At 37.5% G+C, this 22,177-nt stretch overlaps 1 protein-coding gene and 1 pseudogene across 2 annotated transcripts in view; one reads left to right on the top strand and one right to left on the bottom strand.

The window, feature by feature from the left end:
- Window positions 1-14,319, top strand: part of KLHL4 (kelch-like family member 4) — an 89,566-nt gene extending 75,247 nt beyond the window's left edge. For both annotated transcript variants that reach the window (XM_005884037.2, XM_014531552.1), the window contains exons 8-11: window positions 424-586; window positions 4,190-4,402; window positions 11,256-11,427; window positions 13,238-14,319. In XM_005884037.2, the coding sequence (XP_005884099.1) occupies window positions 424-586; window positions 4,190-4,402; window positions 11,256-11,427; window positions 13,238-13,297 (608 nt within the window). In that variant the 3' untranslated portion in view covers window positions 13,298-14,319. The remainder of the gene's footprint in view (window positions 1-423; window positions 587-4,189; window positions 4,403-11,255; window positions 11,428-13,237) is intronic.
- A 2,827-nt stretch (window positions 14,320-17,146) lies between these two features.
- On the bottom strand, window positions 17,147-19,445 carry LOC102260090 (annotated as a pseudogene).
- Window positions 19,446-22,177: the final 2,732 nt, after the last annotated feature.

The raw sequence follows: 22,177 nt of genomic DNA, 5'->3' as shown, positions 1-22,177 counted from the left end.
CTTTTTTATCCCTATAATCTTAATAGGCATTAGAAGGACAACAGTTAGCCTACATTTCTAAGATTTATTTAAGATTCAGTGTCATATCTCATCTACTTCTTACTTTAAAAATGGCATTGAAATTATGCCAGAAAAATCAATTTCCCTTATCTATCACATCCTCAGAAATGATGTGTTCCACTACCTCCTTTGGCTTCAGTATGACAACAATGATACATTTCCATGATAATGGTAATTATGCCTGAAAATTTTCTTGGATTAAAATATCATATTTAGTTTCATATCAAGATCAGTAAATTATTCATGTGTACAGAAAATCATTTAAGAAACTAAAACAAATTTTTAATCAGTTTATTGCTTGCATATAATAGCCATTATATGTATCATACCTAGGTGAGCCCTCATGCTGTTTTTATTCTTTAGGTGTAGCCACACTTGAAGGACCAATGTATGCTGTTGGTGGTCATGATGGATGGAGTTATCTAAATACTGTAGAAAGATGGGACCCTGAGGGACGTCAGTGGAATTACGTGGCTAGTATGTCAATTCCTAGAAGCACAGTTGCTGTCGCTGCATTAAACAACAAGTGAGTAACCTAAAACGTGCATGGTCTTTGCTCCTAGGTCATGTGCTACAGCACTTCATTGATGTGATCCATCAATCAAAAAGCATTCCCAGGCCCTAGCCAGTTTGGCTCAGTGGATAGAGCGTTGGCCTGTAGACTGAAGGGTCCTGGGCTTGATTCTGGTCGAGGGTATGTATCTCTGTTGCAGGCTTCTGGCCTTTGTTGGGGGCATACGGAAGGCAACCAATTGATGTGTCTCTCTTATATCAGTGTTTCTCTCTGTCTCTCCCTCTCCCTTCCATTCTCTAAAAATCAATGGAAAAAATATCCTCAGGTGAGGATTTAAAAAAAAAAGCATTCTGAATGACCAGAATATCCTAGTTATCCTATATAATAAAAGCCTAGGTGGTATCACACCCTTGCGTGATGCCCTTGAGCGACATCATCACAAGATGGCCACCACAAGATGGCTAGCAGGAGAGGGCAGTTGTGGGTCATCAGGGTGGCAGGAGAGGGCAGTTGGGGGCAAACAGGCCAGCAGGGGAGGGCAGTTGAGGGCAATCGGGCCAGCAGAGGAGGGCAGTTGGGGGCAATCTGGCTGGCAGGGGAGGTCAGTTGGGGGTGATTGGACCAGCAGGGGAGGGCAGTTGGGGGCCATCGGGCCAGCAGGGCAGGGCAGTTGGAGGTGATCAGGCTGCCAGGGGAGGGCAGTAGGGGGCTATTGGGCCAGCAGGGAGCAGTTAGGTGTCAATCAGGCCGGCAGAGGAGCGGTCAGGGGGCAATCAGGCTGGCAGGCAGAAGCGGCTAAGGGCAATCAGGCAGGCAGGCAGGTGAGCGGTTAGGAGCCAGCAGCCCCAGATTGTGAGAGGGATGTCCAACATCCCCCAAGGGGTCTCAGATTGGATAGGGTGCAAGCTGGGTTGAGGGACAACCCCACCCGCCATGCACAAATTTCATGCACTGGCCCTCTAGTCAATTATAACAGGCTTTTCTAAGAGACGTATGAGAAAATGCTCAAAGTTCCTAATCATCTAAGAGATGGAAATTAAAATGAAAATGAGGTATTACCTCACACCTGTCAGAATGGCTACCATCAATAAATCAACAAAAGACAAGTGCTGGCAAAGATGTGGAGAAAAGAGAGCCATGGTACACTGCTAGTGGGAAGGCAGACTGGTGCAGCCACTGTTCAAAACAGTATGGAGTTTCCTCAAAAGGAACTCCCATTTGACCGAGTGATCCCACTTCTAGGAATATATCCTAAAAAATCAGAAACATCAATCAGAAAGAATATATGCATCCCAAGTTCATAGCAGCACAATTTACAATAGCTAATATTTGGAAACAGCCCAAGTGCCCATCAGCACATAAGTGGATAAAAATCTATGGTACATTTACACCAGTGATGGTGAACCTTTTCAGCTCGGCGTGTCAACATTTTGAAAAACCCTAACTTAACTCTGATGCCGTGTCACATATAGAAATTTTTTGATATTTGCAACCATAGTAAAACAAAGATTTATATTTTTGATGTTTATTTTATATATTTAGATGCCATTTAACAAAGAAAAATCAACCAAAAAAATGAGTTCGCGTGTCACCTCTGACACGCGTGTCATAGGTTCGCCATCACTGATTTACACAGTGGAATACTATGCAGCTATAAAAAAAGAACTTTTACCATTGGCAACAGGTTTGATGGACCTGGAGAGTATTATGCTAAGTGAAAGAAGCCCATCATAGAAAGACAAGTATCACATGATCTCACTCATATGTGGAATGTAATGAACTGATGAACAAAATAGATCCAGAGATATAGAAGCATTGAACAGACTGACGGATTTCAGAGGGAAGGTGGGGGTAGGGGATGGGTTGGGAGTGATTAACCAGGGAACTTATATGCATATATGGACACAGACAATAGAGTGACGAAGGCCTGGGAGGGGCAGGTGTGGGGTGGATCAATGGGAAAAAAAAACTAAGTGGACATCTGTAATACTTTCAACAATAAAGAGAAAAAGAATAATAACAGGCCTTTGTTGGAATTCTCCCTTTATTATGATGGAAATACTTGTCTAAAATGAACATTTAATTAAATATTCTATAGTCCCTTGCTATTCAAATGTGGTCCTGGGACTAGGAGTGTCAGCATCACCTAAAATCTACTATTTAGAAATGCTGAATCCTAATCCCACTCTGGACCTTTTGAATCATAATGGGCATTTTAACAAGATCATCGAGTGACTCTGTGTGCTCATTAAATTTGAGAAGCACTTCTGCATTCAAACCAATCCCAGCTTTACATTCAAGAAGCCTCCATTTATTACATAATAACTTATTTTTGACATATCAAGACTTTGGCTGTCTTTGTAATAGGGCAAGTTTTTTTTTTTCTTTACCATATACTGTCTTGAGTATTTAGGGTTCCCAACTCTAGAATTACATTTGGTCCCATCTTTCTAAATCTTTCCTACTTCCTGATCACTTGCCTATAAGAACAAGCTAATATATTAAAACCCAATGATGTTAGAGGTTGCTAGAACTTGAATTTATTATTTATTTCAATTAATTGTATGTGCTTTCTGACAAGGGACCTTTGGAGACAAGGACCAACCAACATATAGGAGGGACTTGAATGAAGAGAAACTCAGACATGAGGATGGAACAATGGCAGAAGACAGCCTTGTGTGTCTGTACTGACTATGCATCAGGCCAATACGCACATAAATGGGCTCAGTAGATGGATATGCGTCTTATACAAGAAAACGTAGGGAATGTCTATAGTTAAGGGGAGACCTAGCCTTAGAGCTTAAAATACTCTGAAATCTGTTTCTCCTGGCCTCAACTGAATGATTATCAGGTGACTCAGTACAATCTCCTACCTATTACCACTTATCACAACTGAACATGAATGGCAGTTGTAGACATAGGGCTTAATAAAGTTTATGGGAGAAATGTTATAGCTACTATATCTTTATGGGGAAAAATCTTTTCTTTCTTGGTTCTATTCTATTCCCTTAGTCATTTATCAAGCTAACATATTCCTAGTGACAATTATATTTTTTTACTAAATAAAGTAGTTCATAAAAACAACAGGGATTCTAATGCTAGGCAATTGAACTTAGGTAAAATTGTAAGGTTGTTTTTTAATGAGGTATAATTAACAAATATTAAGAATGTTTTCACTATCAGCCTTCTTTCTCTGTATATAATTTCCCATGGGATCTTTTAATCTATTATGTCTAAGTAACCTTCACAAGTTTGGAGTAGGGCAGATCTATTATTTCAAAGTAACTTCCACAAGTTTGGAGTAGGGTAGACCTTATTTTGCCTTCCATTCAAAACCTCAGACTGTCTGCTAGAAAATCTTAGGATAGCAGAATACACAAGATGGAGGAAAAGTAGGTTTACAGTTTTGAGTATGCAAAACAGAGTTTACAAAACAGAGTTTATTCTTGTATTGTTATTTATTATTGTATTGTTATTTTCCATATGAGCAACTGTAAACCTACTTTTGCCTACCCTGTATAGTCAGAAACTTAAAATGCTTTGTGCAAGGTTCTTTCACTTTCATTCTATGCATGAATTGGAAAAACACACATTTCTGTGTTTTTTTCTTTCTAGGCTGTATGCTATTGGTGGACGTGATGGAAGTTCCTGCCTGAAATCAGTGGAATACTTTGATCCACACACTAACAAGTGGAGTCCATGTGCTCCAATGTCCAAAAGACGTGGAGGTGTGGGAGTTACAACATACAATGGATTCTTATATGCTGTTGGGGGTCATGATGCCCCTGCTTCTAACCATTGCTCCAGGCTTTCTGACTGTGTGGAACGGTAAAATATTTATATTTATTTATATGTGTATTTATTTGGTTATTTTTTTTTAGAAAAAAATAAGCTGCCATAATATAGTTTTCTAAATAAGTGTTAATCATTTCAGAGGATCAGTCCATTTTAAAATTGCATGATAGTACTTACTTTTAGGCTTAAAATATTTTGAAGAAATCCTCCTCGTTATGTGTTTTAGACCCATCAAAAGAAATATATAAAGAGAATATGCTGTTTTATTGTTTGATAGTCACCCTATAAAATAGTGAGACAAAAGAGATGTAAGAATAAATTAATTTTACACCAAGCTATATCACTCAAACTATTTACCAGCTCAAATAAAAATAACTTTACTGTTTAAAAAATCAATCGTCAAAAGAGAAATACTTACCACCAGTGGTTCTCAACTTTCTGGCCCTTTAAATACAGTTCCTCATGTTGTGACCCAACCATAAAATTATTTTCGTTGCTACTTCATAACTGTAATGTTGCTACTGTTATGAATCATAATGTAAATATCTGATATGCAGCATGGTCTTAGGCGACCCCTGTGAAAGGGTCGTTCGACTGCCAGAGGGGCCGCGACCCACAGGTTGAGAACCGCTGCTTACCACCATATAACATACAGAATTTCCCAAGGGAGTTGTTAATAATGTTCTGAACAATGAGTACTTAAGTATTTAGTTTCCCAAAGGTAACTTCTTTGAATGGGAGACATTTATTTAAATGAGTAAAATGTGATAAGTTTGTTAAAATCAGTCACATGACTATAGTTATATCATTTACATTCCCCTTAAAGACAGAATATGTATATGCAAACATAATAATAAAATAATCTATAATAATAAAATTGTAATATGCTAATGAGACCGGACATCCTTCCGGATGACCTTCCAGATGAAGCTGGGGTTGCGAGGGAAGCCCGGGTTCTGGGTGCCAGAGGGAAGCCAGTGCTGGCAGCTAGGGGAAGGAAGGCCTACTCTTGCATGAATTTCATGCATTGGGTCTCTAGTATTAACATAAGACCAAATGAAAAATTTACAGTCAGTAAAGTTATCATAATTCACAAGACAGAGATCAGTATGGGATGGTGTCCTCAAAAGAAATTCATGGAGTAATTAGAATTTATAGTTTGTAAGCATACAAAAGAATGGATGGGATTGCAAGTATAGGTAAAAATACAACCAAAACTATTGGTTGTTTAAATATGTGTTATATCCTTTACATATATTTGTAGATATTCCAGTCTTCCTCTGCTGTTGATTTATAGTTTAATTTCACATTACATGTTTTCAACCTCTTAAATTTATTCATACTTGTTTTCTGACCCAACATGTGGTCTCTCCTGGATAATTTTCCTTGTTTACTTGAGAAAAATGTGTGTTCTGTTTTTTTGGGAGTAGAATATTTTATATCTATACTAGAGGCCCAGTGCGCAATATCAAGACCCAGACCCTCCACGCTGGCGAGACCCAGACTGACTCCCGCCATGCCAGGCGGGACATGGGACCCATACTGACTCCTGCCACATCAGGCGGGACACAGGACCCAGAATCAAGTCCCCGTCCACCTGCACGTGTCTTGCCGAGCATGCAGCCCCACCCACCCACACGCGCTTTGCCACGCACACAGCTTCCTGGTGACCAGTCTTTGGTCATTCCACATTATGGCATCATGGTCACAGGCCTTTTATTAGTATAGATTTTTAGGTTCAATTGGTCTACAATGTTGTTCAAGTCTCCCATGTACTTATTGATCTGTTTATTCTATCCATTATTAAAGGTGGGGAATTTAGTACTTTCATTGCTACTATAAGCACTTTCTCCCTCGAATTCTGTCAATGTTTGTTTCATATATTTAGGAGCTGTGGTGTTTGGTGTTCTTATGTCTATAATTGTTATATATTCTTTATCAATTGACCTTTTTATCATTATATGATGTGTTTCTTTTCTGTTACAACAGTTTTTATTTTAAAGCTTATCTATATATATAAAAGCCTTAGTGACCAAAAGACCAGAACGACTGGTCAACCAGTCACTATGATGTGCAATGACCACCAGGGGGCAGATGCTCAACACAGGAGCTGCCTCCTGGTGGTCAGTGAGCTCCCACAGCCAACCTCCTGTGGTCCCTCCCTGCGGCAGGCTAACCTCTTGCGGCCCCTCCCCCTGGCAGCCAGCCAACCTCCCACAGTCCCTCCCCCCTGGTCAGTCCCTCCGCCCAGCTAAGGCTCCAGGTACTGGAGAATCTGGGTCTGGGAAGCCTGTAGGAGGAGAGAGACCCTGACACTGATTAGACAGAGTAGCAGCTTGGAGGAGGCAGAAGGGGCAAGGCAGCAGCCTAACTGCAAAGACATAAAGTAAGCACCACTGCCATCTTACCTCTGCTACTGCACCGTGTCGCTTGCCCTTCTGCCCCCATCAGCCACTTCTAGCTTGGCCCCATGCCTTTCCAGGCTCCCAACTGCTGATTGGCTAGTGCTCCTACGGCGGTGTGCCACCATTGGCCAAAGTCAGCTACTTATCATGCTTGGGGGTGGAGCCCCAAGAAAATGTGCTGCTGAAGTAGGAGAGAATACCTGTCTGTCAGCAGCTCCACCCTGGGGAGAGTGAGGTGGCCCAAGGGGTGGTAGCGAAGTGGAGCTGTATTTCCACCTCAGAACGTAGCTGGTGTTCAGGCCATTTTGGGGCACTCTGTCTGTGGTCTTTGCTTGCCACTACCTCAGCACATCTACACAACTAAATTGGGGCCTACCAGGCAACCGCCCATGGTCCCTTCTCTGTCCCCATGCATGAATTTGTGCACCAGGCCTCTAGTTTTGTATAATGTCAATAGAATCACTCCTGCTTACATTTGATTACAATTTGTGTGGACATCTTTTTCATCCATTTACTTTTTTACCTATACATTTCCTTATATAAAAAGTGAGTCTCTTGTAAAAAGAAAGAGTCTCTTCTGCCAAGGTATGCCTTTTGATAGGGGAGGTTAATCCATTTACATTTAAAGAAATTATTTAGAAGGACTTATATTGCCATTTTTTTATTTCTATTCACATGTCATACCTATTTTGTATTTTAGTCCTCTCTTCTTGACTTCATTGGGTTTAGTTTTTTTTTATTTGTGATAAGCTTTGGTTCATTTCTCAATTTATTTTTCATGTATTCCATAATTATTTCTTTTGTGGTTACCATGAGGATTACATATAACATCCTAAAAGTTTACCAATATATTTTAAATTAGTATCAACTTAATTTAATTGCATGAAATCATTCTATTCTTACAGCTCTGCCTTCTCCCCTTCTTTATGTTATTGACACCACAAATTAAGTTTTTATATATTGTGTAACCATTTGCATGCTTTTATAATTATTTTCATGTTTTTGTTTTTTAAGACCTTGGAAGAATAAAAAACGTAAATGCAAACCCAAATTAACTAGTTCATTTTATATTTGTCTATGTATTTATCTTTAGCAGAGAAATGTATTGTATTTGTATAACTTTGAGTTAATGTCTAATATTTGTATATTACAACTTAAAGGACTTCTTTTAGAATATCTTGCATGACAGATCTACTAGTAATGAACTCTTTTGACTATTGTTCACCTGGGAATGCTTTAATTTTTCCCTCCTTTTTTGAAGGACAGATTACTGGTTATAGAATTCTCAGTTGACAGAATTTTTCTTTCAGGAATTTAAATATATATATTATCCCATTGCCTTCTGCCCTCTGATGATAAATTTGCTAATTATCTTTTTTTAAATTTAATTATATATTTTATTATTATTTTTCCTCCATTGGCCCTTTCTAGCCCCCCCTGCCCCAGGCCTTCAGCGCACTATTGTCTGTGTTCACGGGTTATATATATATGCATACAAGTTCCTTGGATGATCTCTTCCCACCCACTTACTCTCCACCACCTTCCAGCTGAGATTCCAGTCTGTTCTATGCTTCTATGTCTCTTGTTGATGTATCGATGATAGCCATTCTGACAGGTGTGAGGTGTTGTTTTAATTTGCATCTCTCTGATGATTAGTGGCTTTGAACATTTTTTTCATATTCCTTTTGGCCATCTGTATGTCCACTTTGGAGAAGTGTCTTTTTACATTCTTTGCCCATTTTTTAATTGGATTATTTGTCTTCCTTTTGTTAAGTTGTATGAGTTTCTTAAATATTTTGGAAATTAACCCCTTATCAGATATATCATTGGAAAATATGTTCTCCCATGCAGTGGGCTTTTTTGTTGTTTTGTTGATGGTTTCTTTTGCTGTGCAGAAGCTTTTTACTTTGATGTTGTCCCATTTGTTTATTTTCTCCTTAGTTTTCTTTGCCCTAGATCAGTGGTCTGCAAACTGCTGCCCCTTGAGTGTGGCTCTCCCACAAAATACCACGTGCGGGTGCGCACGTACAGTGCGATTGAAACTTCGTGGCCACATTCAAGGGGCCAAAGAGCCGCATGTGGCTCGTGAGCCTCAGTTTGCCGACCACTGCCCAAGATGTACTCCCAAACATATTGCTATGAGAGATGTCTGAGATTTTGCTGCCTGTAGTTTCTTCTAAAATTTTTATGGTTTCACATCTTACATTTAACTCTTTTATTCATTTTTAGTTTATTCTTGTGTATGGTATAAGTTCGTGATCTAGTTTCATTTTTTGCATGTATCTGTCCAACTTTCCCAACACCATTTCTCTTAGTGGAGAAATAAGTTTATAACTATTTCCCTTCACTTCAGAATCCATTTTAGTTCCACTAATATAGATATATATATATATCTATATATAGATATAGATATATTTATATATTTAAGATAAGGAGAGATGGAAAGCAAGACAAACAAAGGGAAAGACATTATGCTATTTTAATTTGAAAGAGATGTTATGACTAACTTTATCCTATATAATATAAGGCTAATATGCAAATCTACCAAATGGCGGAATGACCGGTCGCTGTGATGCTCACTGACCACCAGGGGGCAGCTCCTGCATTGAGCATCTGCCCCCTGGTGGTCTGTGCGCTCCTACAGAGGGAACACCACTCAGCCAGAAGCCCGGCTCACTGCTGGTGAGCACAGCATTGGTGGCAGGAGCCTCTCCCACCTCCGTGGCAGCACTAAGGATGTGGGGAGTGGGCCTAAGCCATCAGTCAGACATTCCTCGAGGGCTCCCAAACTGCAAGAGGGTGCAGGCCGGGCTGAGGGATCCCCGAGTGCACGAATTTCATGCACTGGGCCTCTAGTGTTTAATAATGTCTCCTGTGTGTCTTTACAGATAGTAACCATATTACAAATATTTTTTTCTTCAAAAGATTCAACATTCCCCAGATTCCTGTATTTAATCAAGCAGTATCCAGATAATATTAACATTAGCCATATTTTTAATATTAGTTATTATGCATATGCATGACACTTGGGTTTTGGTTGCAAATCTCTAAAGAAATCTTTTTATGATCCCTGGTTCACCATTCATATATGTGTGTACTCTTATGCTGACAGCAGTCTCAGAGTATAACAATAGCAATTGTGTTGAAGATGCAGCTTAGCTAAAGCACACAGCTATGGATTATCTGGTTCTGGATTTATAATATCAGAATTTATGGTAATATGCTACATGATACTAAAAAATATGCACTGGATATTGAGGTGATCTTAATTATTGAAAATATCAGACATTATTAAAAATATTATTGGACATAAGGTCAGATCAAATAAAAGCTGGAATAAGATGATTTAAATATGATTAAAGAGATTAAAAACATAAATAAGAGGGGTAATAGAAATATAAGGAAATTAGGAGAGGCTAATAAATTAATGTCTCTTTGTAAAATACATCTTTATCATTAAATTTTACAAATAAGCCAATATAAAATCAAAGAGCATTTCCATGTATAATTATAGGAGTTTTATTTCACTATTCACTTCTTTCAGATTTTTGTATTATGTATTTTTAAAATATAGACTTCAAATTTTAGGAGAGAATTCCTGGATGAAGATTTTAATTGATATTACTTACTGAATTATCTTTCATTTTGCTTAGAGGAAGGTTTGGGGATAAAAAGTAAACTTCAAATTAAAATGGAAATAATCCTAGGCTCTTGCAAAGATAAACAGGAACTCTCAAAGGGGAAAAATATAGAATAAAGCTATGGCCACTGTAGCCAAAAGTAGCATTAAAACCATGGTACGACATTCTATGAAACTAAAAAACAATTATATTCAGTTCGTCCAGTGTGTCTCAGTGGTTGAGCATCAACCTATGAACCAGGAGGTCATGAGTTCAATTCCAGGTCAGGGCTCATGCCTGGGGATGCTAGTTTGATCCCCAGTAGGGGGCATGCAGGAGGCTGCCGATCAATGATTATCATTACTGATGTTTCTATCTCTCCCTCTCCTTTCCTCTCTGAAATCAATAAAAATATAATTAAATTAAAAAAAATTATATTAAGATTTACTTAAAATGTGAATTCTCATATAAGCAAGATCAGGCATTTCATTTATAACTTTGATATACAGAGAATAAGAGAAAAATGAGACCAGCATAATAAATGAGAGAGGGAACATTTTTCACACGTTAAGACACTAATAAGTGAAATTTCCTCATAGAAAATCTAAGTACCAATGAAAGAAATGCATGATCTTTTTGGAAAGCAGATACATTTTTATATGCTTTGAGTGTCCTCTGGTGGCTGAAGAGAGTTTTGTCATGTACTTATCTTTCACATTTGCTAGTTAGACCACACTTGATATTTATAAGGTACTTTAATTCCTTATATTAGATAAGTATACTTTTTATTAAAGCCTATTATTTTTAATTTTAATACTATATCAGACTTTCCTTCTCTATTGTATTCCTAAACCTCTGAAGGTATGATCCAAAACATGATTCATGGTCAACTATGGCGCCCCTGAGTGTTCCTCGAGATGCTGTTGCTGTGTGTACTCTAGGAGACAAACTCTTTGTGGTTGGAGGATATGATGGACATTCTTATTTGAATACCGTTGAGTCATATGATGCACAGAAAGATGAATGGAAACAGGTACTCTTATTAAAAGTATTCAAATTAGGATATTTCAGGTTTTAATAAAATATATTTTAAAATATGTTTGAAATTAGTTTCATTCTCTTCATCTTTAGGGTCTAACCAGATTCATTTCATGAAATTTGTAAAACATGCTTTATCTATGCTATAGAAAACTACTAGATGATCTAATTGATCATTCGCAGGATCCATCAGTATTTATATGAAAGTCAGTCACTTGACATTATGTAATCATTTCTTTCACATTATAGTGAATCAGATTCAACCACACTGGACTGTTATCTGGGCTACATTTTTCCTTGTCTTTATGCAAGGTGAAGGTTAGCCCAGAATAGCTAAGGATTTTATCAACTCTAATATGCTATATTATGCTAAATACAGAATTCAAGAGCTTTACTATTTGGCCAATTTCCTATGTATATATTATGACTTGAGAACCAAAGAGCAACATCCTCATCCATAAATATCTTCCCCTTCTTATCACTGGTGCCCAAGAAGGAAAATATTTTAATCCCCTCCTTATAGATATTTATAAACTGCAATAGTCATAACTTTTAATCAGTCATTCAAGAAATTTAGTGCATAGTAAGAGACTGGAATTAAATCCTCTCAAAAGTTCTGGACATCTAACAAAAGAAATTATAAGGACAGTATATAAGCTGGGGGCACTGAAAGGACATCTCGAGAATGCTCAAGGCAAACTTGATGCTTGTGACAGTTCTTCCAGTGATAGCTCTAGATTCATTCCAAAATATCTAATGGTGGTTTGTTAATTAAATAATTGGTTAATTAAAATGGAATATGATTAACTCTTCACCATTTCCACAAACACGCCAACCTTGTATTTGGTATCTAACTTAACCTTTCCTTATACTGACTTCCTGCTGCTCTGTATTCTACATAGTGTGTTGGTTACTGTTCTAAATATATGTTAATGTAATGATACCTGATAATGGGTCTCTATCTCGTTCCTTCAACAACTTGATTCATTAAGACCCTTGAAATCATTCAAATTATTCCATGTTGGTTGTATCAATCCTTAAGACCAACTAGAAATGTAAAAAAAAACATATTAGCAAACAAGTTAGGTCAAATACAATAATCAAAATGATTGTCTAAACCAGTGGTCAGCAAACTCATTAGTCAACAGAGCCAAATATCGATAGTATAACGATTGAAATTTCTTTTGAGAGCCAAATTTTTTAAACTTAAACTATATAGGTGGGTACATTGTTATTAACTTAATTAAGGTACTCCTAAGGCTTAGGAAGAGCCACACTCAAGGGGCCAAAGAGCCACATGTGGCTCGCAAGCCGCAGTTTGCCGACCACGGGTCTAAACTGATGGAATTTACTTTTCTGAAAATTGTATGCCAGTACCTAAGATGCCTCCTGGATTTTCATTCTTTCATTGTGTGATGTTAGAAAGAGTGAAAGAGAACAAATAATGGAGTTATAACTTCTATATGACAAATTATTTTCATTTATTATCTCACTTAACTCTAACAAAAACCTTAAGGATAAGTATTATTAGCTGTAATTTTTCAAGTGAGAAAATTACCAGAGAGGTGAAATTTACTCAAGATCCCTTGCTCCTCAATCTCATATGTACATCTTTTTAAACACTGGTGTTTTTTTTTTCTACCATACTGGACTGTTATCTGGGCTACATTTTCCCTTATCTTTATGCAAGATGAAGGTTAGACCAGAATAGCTAAGGACTTTATCAACTCTAGTATGCTATATTATGCTAAATACAGAATTCACTTAAACATCAGTTCTTTTCCTGTTTTTGTTTCCTGTGTTAGGAAGTTCCTGTTAACATTGGAAGAGCTGGTGCATGTGTTGTGGTGGTGAAGCTACCATAAAGCGATCTCATCAAATGGAGGAAAACTGGAGAATTTTAAGAAATGAAGTAGAAACAAGAGAGGAAGAAGAAACATATTCTTTCTTTCAATTAGTAATCAAACATGAAAATTCTTGCATCGTTTTAATATGTAGTTATGATTGCTCTCACTTGGGAAACCAAATCAACTTTTAAACAAGAATTACAAGTAGGTGTTAAGATTGTGTGGTGTTACAGCTGGAAATCTCTCATCTAGGTTTAGCCTCATTACTTTAAGATGTTTAAAGGAAATTGATAGTGGCCAAAGTATGAAAGCCTTTAAAAGCATTGTTAATTTTTAAGTTAAGAGTCTGAGAAATTAAAAATGTTTTCTATTTCAAATAAAGGTACTCTATTATCTGGACCACAACTAATATAAAAGAGAATTTCTAAAGCTTAAAATATAGTCTGATTTTCAGTAAGACATCATTCTGTTATTCAAACAATACACCCAAATAAATAAATAATACCTTACTTGTATTAATGGGAAGGTTTTACTGTATTGACAAGGAAAAAATCATGAAAAACTCATTGGCATAATTTGTTATGATGATCGCAATATATTAAAATGTTCACAAATTTACTCTTTTACAGTACCATCTTCCAGAACATACATATACATTTGGCATTACTTGACATGTTGGATTTGTTACCAGTGAAATATTACAGTAATTTCATATACAAAATCTATATAATAAAATAGTGAATATTTATCACATGGACATTACCTGTGACCTCTGCTGTAAAATGTCAGGGTCTCACTTGTATAGAAAGTAATATTCCCCTCAAACATTTCTGTGAACTCTGCCAACACCTACTATTAATTTTAACAAGTTTTTAAAAACAATTTTTGAAGTACAATAAAATTAAGAAAATGTTCTACAATATTAACACATGGAAACACAAAAATGTTTGATATCCATGGAAAATTCTGTATTTATCTTTTATGTAGCGATACATGCTTTTCTGACAATGTTATATTAATCCTGTAGAAAATGTTAAGGATATGCATACTACAATAAACATTTTTAAATTTAAAAAAAATAAAAACGAAAAAGTGAGTTGGGTTGTACTTTACCTTTAAATTTTTATTTGCATTTATCCCATCATAAAAATATTTAAGATAAAATGTTGAAAAACTTTTTGATGAAAGCAACTTTTCAAGTAAATGTACAATTTTAGAATTTCTGCAATATATTATTATTTTTACAGGTTTTTTTTTTATTGTCTAAAGTTTTACATATGTCTCCTTTTCCCCCAATTAACCCGCCCCCACCACCAGCCATTCCCACCCCGGGCAAGCCCCCACTGCCCCAGTGACAATATATTCTTTTAAATGGGTTTTGTATTGTAGTATCTAAAGCCAACGAGACAACTGGAAAAAGAAGGTGAAGTGACTTGTCTTAAACCACACAGCTACTATGTGGCAAAGCCACATTTGTTTGAATCCAAAGCACATAAACGTGATACATGAATATCATAATCCTCTTCCTGAAAGAGATTCATTATCTTAATGTGACTGTGGAGAAATAGAGAATGAGACACAAACATTACTTAGCAAAGCTCATGATTGGTCACATATTATTGTTTCCTCTGGAGGTTTTTAATTTATTATCCAGCATCATAATAATGTTCTGGACAAAAAAATGGTAGTATGCCCAAGGAATTTGCAGAATCTGGTTCATCAGCCACTGGAAGATGAAATTGTAACAATATTCACAGTCATCAATATAGGCTGAAACAAGGCTGTGCCAATAAAGAAACCTCAAATTTTATTGGCTTAGCATAGCAAATGTTTATCACTCATGTAAAGTCTGATTCAGGTTGTGTGTGTGGGGGGGGGGGATGTTGGCATGGGTTGAAGATATAAATGGACTTTCCTTTATATTGTGACTTAGAGATTTGAGTTTTCTACATCTTGTGACACCAATATCCCAAAATGTGACCTCCAAGACCACTAAGACCGAGAGGAGAAAGTGTGGAGCAACATAGTGGCTTTCAAATTCCTTAGCCCAGAAGAAACATACACTCACATTTCATTTAATACAACCAGTCATGTTTCACCCATTAATGAGAAAGTGGTAAGGGAGAATGGTCTTCATGTTTATACAGGAAGGAAATGGGAACTGGATATGAGTAAGTACAACTATTTTCCAGTTACCAGTGGTTTGTAGATCAACATATTTTAAGTTATGATTATGTATCTACATTGAAGTGTTAATAATCCAGGAATAACCAGGCAGAATGTTTAAACCATAAAAAAACAATTAGAAATGATATACATCAACAGTATGCGTAAAATAAACCACAGTTCAGAATTAAGCTGAATAACCAAACCATGTAAAATTACCCCAACTACTACTTGCTAACATCTAGAACATTGTATATATTTTCTATACCTTAAAATTGATTACCGACTCTTCTCATCTCCCACCCTGCCTCAGGTAATACAACTTTTTAAAACTGATTTAAATAATAAATCCAACTATTTACTCATAGTAGGAGATTTGGAACTAACTGTAGCTACGTTTACCAGAAATTTTTAAAAATCATAAAAATTTCTTAAGTATTTAAAAATGATCACTTTCAGCAATTCATTAGAATCCCTAGATGAGAAGAGCAGTTCTCCACTTTCTAATAACACCTAAGGTTTATGCTGCATAATGTAATTCAACAGAACAGCATTCTGACCAATGATGAACAACTTACAGGAAATTATTTTGCCTATTCAGTGTTCCATTATAAAACTAGTAATTTGTCCAGTATTTAAAAAATTTAAACTTCATTATGCTAACAATTTCTAGAAGTATTAACTTATCAACATGTCATCTTTATAATGCCATTTATTAAACTGAAAGGAAACCTACATCGCACATTCTGGTTTTCACTTAAAAAGAGATTTAAATCTATAATTTGAGTCCTCCCTATTTGCAAACTACATTTTCTTCCTGGGCACTAGATAAATCTGAGGTGAAAGCAGCTTTCATGATCCTTGACTGTCCTTTTTAAAGGAAAGCATTATGGAATCTCAGCAGTGAGCATTTTTCAGTTCCTACTCAAACCCCATCTCAATGAAAATGTGAGAGAAAATCTAAAAGTTCTATTCAAGGTGCGAAGACTCCAATCTCAATTCACTCCAAAGAACTGTTATGCCAGCTCTTCCATCACTGACTAGTAAATGATCAGTGAAAACAAATGATGACAGTACCTCATTATGTAATTTACATAAACTGCTTTATATATCACAGAGAATATTTATACAGATAAATTAGTGTTAACAAAAATTACATCTACAAATGTCCTTTCTTCATTCTGAAATGTATATAATTGTTTTCAAGATGGGAAACCTAAACATCCTGACTACACATTAAAAACATGGTGTGTCAGCCTGGCTGTGGTGGCTCAGTGGTGGACCATCAACATATGAACTAAGAGGTCACATGCAGTTTGATTCCCTATTGGGACACTTGCCCCAGGTTGTAAGAGCGATCCCTGGTAGGGGGTGTACAGGAGGCGGCCAATCGATGAATCTTTCATCATTGATGCTTCTATCTCTCCCTTCCTCTCTGAAATCAATAAAAATATGTTTTTTAAAAATAAACATGGTGTGTCAGAATACATGTGAGTTCTGGAAAACTTCAGAACTGAACTTCTCATAAAAGCAAACACAAACTTAGAGTGCTTTTGCTATTGCTTAATCCTCTAAGGAGAGTTAACAGGAGACTAATGAATACTAAATTCAGGTATTTGCTAATAGTGTGATTTCTACTAGTCAAACAGTCCTAACAAACCAACAGCTGAACTAGGATAGTCTTTCTCAGCTCCTCGTCCATTAGGAATTTGAAACATTTTCAATTAAAGCTTTTATTTTTTCTGTGGTCTTCAACATGTGTAGCCCAAACAACAGTTTCTGAAGTGGCCTCTGATGCAAACTTTGGAATTCCTTTTTCGGCCTTATCTTGGTTATCACTTCAATACTTGTAAGCAAATTTATTTTTCAGAGCCTCTTCTATGAGGGCAGTAGTGTCAGTAGCATCCATAGGCTTGGGCTTTATATATTGTTCTGAACATTTTTTAGAGAGAGAGAGTGGAAGGGAGAGAGGGGGGAGAGAGACACACACACACGGATAGGTTTCCTCTATATGCACCCCTACCCAGCCAGGGAGCGAACCCATGACCCTTTGGTTCTTGAGTTTGCGCTCTAACCACTGAGCACACTGGCCAGGGCTTGTTCTGACTTTTTACTGACTGAAGTTTCACCAGTACATTGTTCATATCTTTAAGGATCGCTAGCATATTTAACATATGAGGTTTCTTTGGGCTGTTCTAATATGAATATACTAGAGGCCCAGTGAATGAAAATTCATGCACTGGAGGGGGATCCCTCAGCCTGGCCTGCCCCCTCTCACAGTCCAGGAGCCCTCAGGGGCAGGAGGCTACCTGGCGATCCAGGGAAGGCGACACCCCCATCACATCTCTGCTGCTGCCACGGCCGGCAGCATAAGCCATGGCCGGCCCTGGTTACCTGAGCCTCAGGTGGCCCTGGGCAGCTGGGCAGCTGCCATCTGAGGCTTGCCTATGCCTTGAGCCGGCCCTGGGCAGCTGGGGGGTTGAGGGGACTGGGGGACTCTGGAGGCAGGCATGCGGAGGGGCTGAGGGGACTGGGCACTGCCATCTCGTGGCTGTGGGCACCACCATCTTTGAGGGTGGGGCAGTCAATTAGCATATTTCCTCCTTATTGACTGTGGATGCCGCCATCTTTGTGATGGTGTGAAGGCCAATTAACATATTCCCTCTTTATTAGATAGGATGCACAACCCATGGACACAGACAATAGTAATGTGAAGACTTGGGGTGGGGGGTGTGCAGGGTGGAGGGGCCAATAGGGGGAAAAGGGACATCTGTAATACTTTTAACAATAAAAATAAATGTAAACAACAAAAATAAAATGAAATATAAAACATTTATGGTCTTTTAAACCAGGGGTGGGGAACCTTTTTCTGCCAAGGGCCATTTGGATACTCATAATATGATTCACAGGCCATACAAAACTATCAACTTAAAAATTAGCCTGCTATATTTGGTCAAACATTTAATTAACTCACCCCTAATGCCTTGTCAGGGCCAGACCAAATGATTATACAGCCTGGATGTTCCCCACCCCTGTAAGGGACATAATACAAATTTTCAATAAATAAAAAGTAAATAAATAAAGTCTTTCCAGCCAGTTTTTCCTCTCTTGGCTCTCTGATCAGATCAATGGCTGATATACTTCGGTGGAATGCTGAGGAAGGGGAGGTGGTGGGACAGAGGGTGGCACTATAGTAACAGATGTGGTAGAATATAAATCAACTGCATTGAACTGAAAATCTATTAGTTTTTTAAATGTATTTATTGATTTTAGAGAGACAGATAGAGAGAGAAATGTTAATTTATTGTTCCACTTATTTATGCATTTATTGGTTGATTCTTGTATGTGTTCTGACCCCAGATCAAACCTGCAACCTTGGTGTTTGGGGACCACACTCTATCCAAATGAGTACCCAGCTAGGCTGAAACCTATATGACCTGATTAACCAAAGTCACCCCAATAAATTTAATTTAAAAAATTAAAAATATATCAACTACAGTGAGATTTTGCCCCTTCTTGCAGGGTCAATATTTTGGCAATCTGAGAGCAACAAGTTCATTTTCAAGAGCACTTATTTTCTGTAGTACTTCCTCATTTGCCAGTGGTGTCTTCAGTTGAGGCTCTTCTAGAGATAGGTTTGGTAAGTAAAACTTCTTGCTTAGGAGCTTCTCAAAGAAAGAAAGGCCATCCTAAAGGGGTTGCCTTGACCTGACCTCTGTCCTTCATTTTATTGAGCACACTCCTTCTTTGTCTACCCATCCAACAATCCAACAACAGCAAAAGATGTAACTATAGCTTCTCCTGGGTTACTGGGGCTCCATTCTGTTATAGGGCTGGTAATCTGAAACTGAACTCTTGGACTAGGTCAGAGATAAATTAATACCAAGTTTCCTTAGGATACTTTGAGATGAACCATATGGCTTCCCAGAACAAAGTACCAATTGCTTACTCTAACCTATTGTCAAACCATCCTAATTACATGCTTAATTCAGCCAACCATTGAGATAGCAATTTCTCCAAATTTGCATTTCAGTTGCTTCAGGCATACATAGCAGCACATGATCCTTGAAGCATACTCAGCTATGAGGCAGCAAGCATCTTCCTCACCTACTCCAGCTTCCAGCTTACTGCCCTAATAATTTACAATTTGAGAATCCCAAGATCAGAAAATAATTCAATCTGTATCTGCTTTGTTCCTTGCCACATCTTTCTCTTAAGGCAATGAAAGCCAAGTTGCTTTCATGTATTAGGAGAAGGGAAGGAAGGATATTGAATGATAAAGGATCAGTTAACAAATCAAAATCTTACCAAGTCACACTAATATGTCTCCTCATTTGGAGAGCAGTAGAACCAATTCTGATTTACATCAGGGCACTTTTGGATGATTCATGTGGGTCTAGGCAGACTTAATATAGAAGAAACAACTTACCTAAATTACATGAAGACCTATAACACTCAAGTGGTAGATAATATATGTTTTGTAGCTGGGAGTGGAAGAGATTTTTCACTTGGACACAGTGGGGGCAGGGGGTATTGGCTGGGCTTTAAGGAGGGGAGTGAATGGGTTGAAAAAGTCGATATTTCAAAGTCAGCATTTTGGATGATTCTATGTTCTGAATGATTAGTTCCTTTCAAATGTATGTGTTGAAATCCTAATGCTCAATGTGATGATATTATTATGTGGGGCTTTTTGAAGGTTATTATGTTACATAATTTACCAGGAGACCAGAAAATACACACAGGAGTACTCGGAGATGCAGGAAAAACCCATTTATTTCCAGATGTACTAGTACCGTGACTCAGGGAAGCCTGTTTCCAAATCCTGAGAAAGCCAATATGGAAGAAGCTTTATCTTTATACCCTTTGATTCTTTGTCCCCAAAATATAGATCAGACTTCCGGACCTTTCGCGGGCTTTGCAAAAAGCCCCATGTGTTGGCTCTCTGATCAGGTGTGAGACCACATCAAAAGGCCTGGCCTGGTGCCAGCGCTGATAACTCACTCTGTGGGTTGTTTATTGTTCATGGTTTATGGCCTCTGTAAAATGTGAGTATTTAGGTAAATAGGTCTTGCAAGACCAGATAATTAAGGAAGGGGCAGTGAGTTAATTATCGGCTAGCAAGAATGTGCATTAGGGGTACTGATTAACTGGGTATAGAGTCAGATTACTAGTCCCCTCCCCAAAATTTATTTTTATGTTCCCCATAAATTAGATCATGAAAGCAGAAATTAATAACTTTGTAAGAGAAAACCCAGAAAGTTCCCTTGCCCAACTCTGCCATGTGAGGATACAACAAGATATCTGTGATCTGGAAGACAGCCCTTACCTAACTATGCTGGCAACCTGACCTCTGACTTCCTAGCTTTCAAAACTGTGAAAAATAAATTTTTGTTTCTTAGATGCTACTCAGTTTGTGGTATTTTGTTATAACAGCATGAGTGGAGCCACACCATAAGATAGATGGAGTTCAACTCACTGTGTTTAAAGGGATATAGGTCAAAAGCTTATAGAAGAAATAAAAAATTAAAAAGACTTTGAGATACTTTGGGCATAAACTGAGCTGCTTTGCCATCCATGGATAAGGGATTGCTCAGTTGTAGGCCAATGTAAGCACTTGGTGGGAGCATTAGCACATAAAAAGCTCAGGGGTTTGCAAATATGTGAGTGCCTGAAGAAAATAAATTATGGACAGAGGAATACAACAGAACATGTAAGGCCCCAAGAAGAAGCAAGAGTGAAACTCCTAGGAAATTAAGATATTTCAAAATACCCATGATTTTGAGAATTAGAAAAAGCCTCAAACTACCTTGAGCCTTTATAATGGGCTAATTAGTGAATCTCTTCCCCTGAACAGAGCCAGTCTGGAAAGACTGGGAAAAGTAGATATTATTTCAAATACTCAATTTTTAACAAAACAGGGATGTTTGTTTTCACCACTTTGATTCAACACAGTATATTAGCATTACATCCTAATGGAGCAATTAGACAAGAAATAAAATTCATCCAAAATGAAAATAAAGAAATCAAATTATGCTTTTTCACAGGTAATATGATCTTATAGGTAGACAACTTAAAGATCAATAAAAACCGTTAGAATTAATTAACAATCAACAAAGTGGCAGGATAAAAATAATCAACATAAATATATCAGCTGCATTTCTATACATTAATAATTTATAAGCCAAAAAGATAATTAGAAAAACAATTCCATTTTCAATAGCACCAAAAGGAATAAACTACTTAGGAATAAACACAATCAAGGAGGAAAAAGATTTGTACAATGAATATTATAAAATGTTGTTGAAAGAAATGAAAGAAGACATACATAAATGGAAGGATGTGCAGTGCATATGGATTGGAAGACTTAATATTATTAAGATGACACTAACCAAAGTTATCTACAGATTCAATGGAATTTCTAATATCAGTGACAACTTTTTTTTAATTGATTTCAGAGAGGAAGGGAGAGGGAGAGAGAAACATCAATGATGAGAGAGAATCATTAATTGGCTGCCTCCTTCATGCCCCACACTGGGGATCAAGCCTCCAACCCAGGCATATGCCCCAACCAGGAATCGAACCGTGACCTCCTGGTTCATAGGTTGACACTCAAGCACTGAGCCATGCCGGCCGGGTCAATGACAACTTTTTAAGAAATAGAAAAATCCGTTTTTTAAGACCAAGATGGCAGCATAGGTAAACACCGCAGACTGCTGCCGCAAACAACCACTT

Source organism: Myotis brandtii, unplaced genomic scaffold (assembly GCF_000412655.1).
Source record: "Myotis brandtii unplaced genomic scaffold, ASM41265v1 scaffold81, whole genome shotgun sequence".
NCBI lineage: Eukaryota > Metazoa > Chordata > Mammalia > Chiroptera > Vespertilionidae > Myotis > Myotis brandtii.
This window is presented reverse-complemented; position numbering and strand designations above follow the sequence as displayed.